Source organism: Mercenaria mercenaria, chromosome 3 (genome assembly GCF_021730395.1).
Source record: "Mercenaria mercenaria strain notata chromosome 3, MADL_Memer_1, whole genome shotgun sequence".
Lineage (NCBI taxonomy): Eukaryota > Metazoa > Mollusca > Bivalvia > Venerida > Veneridae > Mercenaria > Mercenaria mercenaria.
The window spans coordinates 4,045,411-4,053,639 of record NC_069363.1 but is presented as its reverse complement, the minus strand read 5'-3'; the positions used below and the strand labels follow the sequence as shown (position 1 = coordinate 4,053,639).

General features: G+C 34.8%; 1 protein-coding gene across 1 annotated transcript in view; it reads right to left on the bottom strand.

Moving 5' to 3' along the window:
• Window positions 1–1,450: 1,450 nt before the first annotated feature.
• Window positions 1,451–8,229, bottom strand: part of LOC123525555 (uncharacterized) — a 35,813-nt gene continuing 29,034 nt past the window's right edge. Inside the window, exons 10-14 of the mRNA XM_045304688.2 lie at window positions 5,940–6,083; window positions 5,508–5,637; window positions 3,856–3,963; window positions 3,409–3,463; window positions 1,451–2,388 (exon numbers count right to left, since the gene is read on the bottom strand). Coding sequence (XP_045160623.1) covers window positions 3,419–3,463; window positions 3,856–3,963; window positions 5,508–5,637; window positions 5,940–6,083 — 427 coding nt within the window. The 3' untranslated portion in view covers window positions 1,451–2,388; window positions 3,409–3,418. The remainder of the gene's footprint in view (window positions 2,389–3,408; window positions 3,464–3,855; window positions 3,964–5,507; window positions 5,638–5,939; window positions 6,084–8,229) is intronic.

Below are 8,229 nucleotides of genomic sequence, written 5' to 3'. Positions count from 1 at the left end.
GTATCCTTACTTTCGTCTAGAAAAAGCTTGAACAATTAGTAAAGTAATAAAGAACAATCAAGATTGGCTCGTCTCAAAACTCTAACCCGTTTATATAAGTTGTATGTTATAAAACCGGGGAGCACAAGTTTACTTTAAAACGTTGGTCCGTTTCGAGGCGCTGTTTCTATTTTCAGCTTGCTTTTGGTTCGTGTATTTTATACGTTTTTTTGTAAATTGTCAGAGAGGTACATGGCTTTACTATTTATCACAAATAAAAAATATCACATAATATAGTGTGTTACATCTGATAAACATTTTGGTTAATGTCCCTTTTGAAATAATAAAGGGGAAAGACTATCTCTATTTTTCGCTATATAATGTATCTTACCTATCTCTATAAAACTTTTCGTACCTAAGGAAACGCTCTGGCAAATGAGTTTTCACATGAGTTATTGTAATTGAAACCTTGAAGAACTAATTACTCAGTGCGAGTTTTACTCATTTCCTTCACATTATCACATTCGCTTCTTCTTCGTCATGCTGTCGTAGCATCACTTCATAACATCGTTCATTACGTGCTCCATCAACATCACGCCTTCGCTCTAACATGACTGTGCTATCGCACTGTCGCGTAATAATCATCATGTCGTAGCATAGTCCCATTAGCATCGTTCATTATCTTCTCCAACACGGTTATTGTACCGTTTTGTTATTACTATATGGTAGCATCACATCATTAACATCGTTCTTTACCTGCTCCAACACGGTTATCGTACCTTTGTGTCATTACCATATCGTAGCATCGCCTCATTAGCATCGTTCATTACCTGCTTAAACACGGTTATCGTACCGTTGTGTCATTACCATATAGTAGCATCACTTATTTAGCATCGTTCATTACCTGCTCCATCACGGTCGTGCCTCTGCTCCATCACGGTTGCGCTATCGTAATGTGCAATTCACGTCGTAGTATTGCTTTATTACCTTCGTTCATTATGTGCTAAATCACGGTCGTGCCTTCGCTCCATCACAAGCGTGCTATCGTACTGTCATGTCATCATTATATCGTAGAACCGCTTCGTTACCACTGTTCATTATGCACTCCATCCAGGTTGCACCGTGGCATCACGTATACCTACTGCTACAACGATATCACTGCATACTTACGGTTCAATGTATCGTATAAAATGCCTGACATAATATGGAATTCGTGGTCAGTTTATGTTGTTGTTTTTTTTTTGTAATGAAAAGGTTTTGTCATCTAGAGCAGTTATAAATCAGTAAAATCACGAGCAAGATGTCTCTAAGCATGCCTATGATAGGAAAATTGTAAAATGCATTATGTCAGGTGCGGGTAGCTTGTAGGTAGAACCAATGACCTTCTGTAAGCCAGCTGGTTGACGCCCCCACGATTCCACAGTTATTTGTTTCCCCTATTAAGAAATATTATCCAATACAAACACAACTATTATATTTCAAATATTTTAATCAGTGATAACTTGCATAGTGCATAACGAGTAGTTTCATGGTTTTGTAGCAAAAAGCATTTTAATAACATTATCAATAAATATATCCAATGATATGGGAATTGCTATTAATGTGATTTTGCGTAGAGATAAATACTGCAGATAGTTTCAGCTACTTTAATGTCATAATAGAATCAAAAACTTTCATAGGTGTACACTAACTAACTGAAAATGAATAATAAATATCTCACCCTTATTGGCTGTGGGCTTTTGTATTTACATTTTAATATTTGCCCGTAAGTATAGCGTCCAATTAACAACATAATCTTTAACAAATAAACAAATATCAGATCGGCAACATTACAAATCGGCAACATTACAAATAAGATATACTTTACGTATGGTCAATACAAAGTAAACACAATACCAGTTAAATCGGTAGTTCTTTTTCTTGAAATTGACAACACAGAAAGCGCTTACTACCATTCTGTTTCTCGCTCCTAACCCAACATTGTCGTGCATTTGTATGTAACTAATTTAATTTAGGACGATATCAAAGGTCATAAACACAGACAGCGACAGTGTGGTTAGAGATATTACATTTTTATGGAAGGCCGGCTCACCATGCTATCTACCAAATGCATTTAGCAATTAGCATAGCGCACCGGCCTTCCATATATTTAAGTACAGTCGTATGATAGTATTTAAGTTTGTCAACAACCAAAAAAAACATATAGTTTGTACAACGCCAGTTTAGAACATATATGGATAATACAGTAAGCTGGATTCCCGCTGAGGACTTTTGGCGTATCTTCAAATTTAACAAAAAAAAACTGTATTTGTCTCTATTTCAAGTAGATCAAGTAGATCAGGAGTACATCACAGATCATGTACACCTATCACAAGTGTTGTGTCGATGTGTCGAAATAAATAATTCTGTCTGAAATAAAAAAAAAAGGAAATTGCTATAGGCCTAATACATCTTAACATTATTTCGGGGATTTTATTTGCTCATAAAGGCGTTTGTTTTACAAATGTAAAATATCCAGGCATTTCCAAAAGCCAGTTCTGGAACATATCTGAGAAATCAAATTGTAGATGTTCAATATATATATTATATATTGTACCAGATTTAAATAGCGCCCTTTTCATGATAAACACGTTCAAAGGCGCTTTACATATAGCAAACGCAGCCACACAGGGCGCGAAATTCATCCTCTACTAGTACAGACACAGAGCGATCTGACCAGAGGAACAGAGTGAGATAAAGCCCCAGAACAGATAGAGAGGAATTATATTTAGATACTGGCTGTCCGGCTAACTTAGCCTAGCTCTTTGCGAATAGATAGTCTGGTTCTTTAACGTGTCTGGTGTATAGCACCGATACACGCGAAGCCGTCATTCCTGGGAAGAACCAATACAGGCCTCTTAGTTAGATGGGAGACACTCAAGAGCATCTCAGAAATTTCCAATGCCTGGACCAGGATTCGAACCCCGGACCTCTGGATTGACAGTCAAGCGTGTTACCACTAGACCACCGGCCCACCAAACCTCTCATGGGTGCTGCGAAAATCCATAACTTCGGATGAAACTTAACAGAGCCTACTTGTATACAACTCACTATTAAATTAAGCTTTTTACATATTTATTAACTATCACAACAGCAATCTTTAAGTGCCGTGTGGCGGCTGTAAAAATTCTGCCCGTACTTGGATTCAGTGTTCCTTTGGGATCACAGAGTCCATTTAATGTGTGTAATATAAAAAAAATAATAAATGGTCTCAAGAAAACAAAGTCTTCCCTGTTATAAAGTCATCTGATAAGCAACATTAGTTGAAAAATAACCTTGAGTTGTGAGTCTATTTTTATGTTTACCTTGAATCAATCATGACAACTGATAAAATGAAGGCAAAGGACATTCAGTATAACTTTAAGGTAGTACTAATGAATTCATACATACACATTCTGGATTATCCAAATGATGCTAGTGATATACACTGACCGTTTAAACACACCTGTAAAACAATCCACAATACACAAACTATACTTTCTGATTTAATACATAAAATGAATAAATGTATGTTACATTATATACAGGTGTTGCCAATGACATTACAGTAAATGCTTCGAAAATTAGAATTTGCTTGGAACGAAAGATAGGGGCGCATTTTCATTTGCTCTGATAACAACCTAAAACCCAAGATTCATACGTATATAATAAGCTAAAAACACCGATTGTACGTGTAGTTCAATTCAGCAATATATAATGACGCCAAACGTATTTAGTTGCAACGATTCAGCTTTCTGGATGGTCAGCGTACATTGCGAAGCAATGCTTTGAAATGATATAGTAGAATTTATAAAATGAAAATGGTTTTGGTAATTAAGTATACAAAGGAATTCTTACATTTCTTTTACCGCAGGAAGTTCCGTCTACTGCTGGTTCAGATCTTGTGTATCTCCATTGACCCTTAGCATCATCGCAACATAGATGTTCACATTGCTTTGGTCCAACCTGGGATAATGGGTAACAACTTCATAAAGGATATTCGATAACTTTCTCAAAAACGATATTTATCCGTCGGCAACAAAATATTTCACGAACGCGTGACGTGATTTAACATTATGTAGATGCCTCCAGAGATACGGATAAATATCGTATTTGCAGAAAATTGCCGGATTTTCTATTTATTACATGCTTACAGCTGAAAAATAAGCGATAGTTGATAACAAGAGTCACAATATTTGTCAGGAATCTACCTATTTTCCGAATCAAGCGGTGCTATTTAACCCAGGCATTTCGTTTTCTTGCTTAGGATGGGTACGAAATCGCAAAATATTCGGATAAAACTTTCACTTGGCGGCAAATCTAATTATATTCAACAGTACATGAAAGCCAAATACAGGGCAAGTCTTAATAGTCGGCTTTACATCAGCGAAGTGTGAAAAAAAACAGACTGTCGTTGATGTTTCCATTCTGACTAACGTTAGTCCATTGTCTATAAAAGATTCGGCAGAGAAGCATGAAAATTGACATGTATTTCGTCAACAGCATGTAATAAAATACTTTATATATTAAAGCTATATGCATATTCATTCTGTTGCTAATTCCCGATTGCGTGTTTACAGGAACGTGGTTTCATCCCTTTTCTTGTATCAATATTATAAATTTAGGCACTACTGTATGATGCATCAGTAAAATAAATGGACTTTTAATGAATTTCGATTTTATTATCACACAGCCATAATTTGGTTATACATCATTGCAAGGTCTCAATAGGTTATGGCAGGAGCTCGTTTTTTAGTTTTAAGATATAATTGAGCCGTGCCATGGGAAAACCAACATAGTGGGTGTGCGACCAGCATGGATCCAGACCAGCCTGCGCATCCGCGCAGTCTGGTCAGGCTCCATGCTGTTCGCTTTTAAAGCCTATTGGAATTGGAGAAACTGTTAGCGAACAGCATGGATCCTGACCAGACTGCGCGGATGCGCAGGCTGGTCTGGATCCATGCTGGTCGCATACCCACTATGTTGGTTTTCTCATGGCACGGCTCATATATCATAAGATGTTGTCGACTTTGTGGCCAATTTTTGTTCACTGTGAAAAACTTTGGCCCTTGAAAAATTATGAAATATTAGTTTTACAAATTTTTACTAGAGAAATGCTGTTGTAATCTAATTAAGATATTAAATCCGGTAATAGATAAAGTTAAAATTGACACCGTAAAAATGTTTGTGTCCAAAATATTTAATATCAAAATGGTCCCATAACCACCACTGGTGTTCGTTAGGGTGATGTTTGTTATGAATGTTCTTTATTTTAGTTTTTTTAGAAAAGCCTTCCTACGGAAAAGGTTGAATCAAACAGAAAGTTTCACATGCAATAAAGACAACTTCTTCCAAAGAAACAGATATACCATGAAATGACAATTATCAATAAAAAGAAACAAAATGAAATGAAAATAGTACTTTAATTTATTTGAAGATACTGAATATGCATCTCCGTGTCAAATTTCAATACTTACGTAAGAAAAGTCACAAAATATATGTTAGTTTACCTCACACGGCGGTCCACCTGTAAATCTACGACATTGTTCATTGATGGACATGTACGTTCCCGGAAATGACGTCGGAAATTTCATTATTTCACTGCTCGCTCTCTGCCTGAGACATGCTGAACGATCCATACTGAAAGATACATTCCAAGCTTTACGCTAGTACAATTTTGGTGAAACTTCGAGATATGAAGGAAAATAATCTTTAAAAATGTTTCCATATGAGTAAGTCAGATTTATAGGATAAACTATTTTGAATTTTCATCGCATTTGAATAAATTCTGAGCTACTACCGATTAGTTCCAAAAGAATGAAACAAGTATTGTTAAACTGCAAGGTTTGAAGTGAAATAATGCAGAAATAATTTTCAGTCAAACACACATTAAGACTGATTTGTAAAAAATAAACTGTTAATAACAGAAACGTATAACATACTTTAGAAAATTCTGGAAGCTTGAAATAGAACATGGTGAGAAGCGACTAAATTTATATGCATCTTCTCTCGAGTAACTCATGATGTAGCCGGAGTTGCTTGCACAACCTCTTGCCTCGGCTTCACCATCGTGGTATGCACCCAGCCTAAAATGCAAAAAAAATATATAACATATTATATATGTATTACATGCGATTTGTAAAAAGATTTTTTTTATATTGCTCCGCGTATATCCACTAGAAATACACAAAATGTTATAAAGGGATAGTACCTAAAATTTTAAATCATGAAAGACAATTATAAAGCTCATGTTAGATGCTTATATATAACATTTCACACCAAGTATAATACTTAAGTCTTGATTTGATCATTTTAAGAATGTTTTGTTTTAAGATGTTTTGAAACTTCTTATTTAATTTCCATGTAGCTGCTGTTGCAGATTGCCCTGCCTGTCGAGCAATTGATAAATATTTAATCCCCAAACATAACCGGATTACTGCGGGAAGAACTTATCTTAACGCAAAAAAGTAAGATACATGCACATTTTATGACATCAGAAAATGTTTTAAAGTCTGAAAAAAAATCAGATCCACTATTTAAGCTGAAATTTAGAAATAATGTTATTTGTACCATATCACATATCATATATACAAAAAAAGCAAGAAAAAGCTCTTCAGTATTTACCATGAAAATCGACATTACATTGAAATGATTTATCACAAAGTTTTAAACCATACAGTTACTTCATTCTTCCTTTTGACTTGTGCCATACAAGTGTATAGGTAAATGCAAGGTAGGATTATTATTTAATTCATTGTTTCATCTCTAGTACTATATCATATGCAACGGATAACGTCTTACATCAGTTATGACAAAAACAGGAATACATTCTCCCTGCTGTTTCAAAGCTTAGGTTATATATCATATATTGACTTCCAATTGAAGTTACTAAGTACGTACTGAATGTACTACTTAATATATTTAAAGATGAATAAGCGACCAATAACCGTTTTCCAACCGATTTAACACTAACTGGACCATTAAATCAAAAAGTATGTCATTTTAGTATAATAGAAATATTGTGAAAAATAACTAGATTTTCCTTTTATCATTCCTCATAAATCGTTGGATAAAAAAGATGTTTGAACTATATATAAATATATATATATATATATATATATATATATAAAAAATGTAAAAGTTTGTACCGGATCAAGTATATTATAAAGAAAAAATAAACAACATTACATGAGTAACATTATATTTGCCTACCGGTTTCGTTTATACTCACCAGGGCAAACAAAACAACAAGATGTTGTTTTGTTTGCCCTGGTGAGTATAAACGAAACCGGTAGGCAATTATATAATGTTACTCATGTAAAATATGTTTTATTTTTTCTTTATAAATTTATAATAAAATTTAATATATATATATATATATCCTAACAGATCCATTTTCCCATCAAATTAATCATTTTTGTTTGTTTGTTTTGGGTTTAACGCCATTTTTCAACAGTATTTCGGTCATGTAACGGGAGTTAACATAACCAGTGTTCCTGGATTCTCTACCAGTACAAACCTGTTCTCTGCAAATAACTGCCAACTTCCCCACATGAATCAGAGGTGGAGGACTAATGGTTTTAGACACAATGCCGTTTATCAAATAGTCGCAGAGAACATACGCCCCGCCCGAGGATCGAATCCGCGACCCCGCGATCAGTAGACCGACGCTCTACCTACTGAGCTAAGCGGGCGGGCCTTCATGATTTGTCATTTGCTGATTTGTTGTTTGCTACTGATACGCCATTTCATATCTGAATTTCTCTTGTGAAAATAAACTCTAACTGTCCCGCAGTATTGAAGATTCACAAAGTCTTAACATATATCTAGCTTCTATACGAAATAAAGGACAAACTCGCCGGATATGATCAATTGCGCTTTATTACATCATTGACATAATAAAGTTTTGGCGAACTTCTTTTTTAGAGGTGGTTTATGCAGTTAATAAATAAGTTTACCAGACTGGAAACATTCTAACTATCTGTAAGAAGCTTTTGTTTTCCATAAGATATATACTGTACTAGGCAATTTCTTGTTAAATAACGCGAGTCATTTAAAATTGTGTTCAGTTATAAATGCGATTTAATTCAGCGATGTACAAATGACATTGACAACTTACAGTGTTCCCAGCAATCTGCAAATACATACCGGACAAGTTAGTTATTCGCCAAAATTTGAAAGTTTGCGGGTAATACTTCTTCTTTGACCAAAAAAAAAAACACAACAATTTTT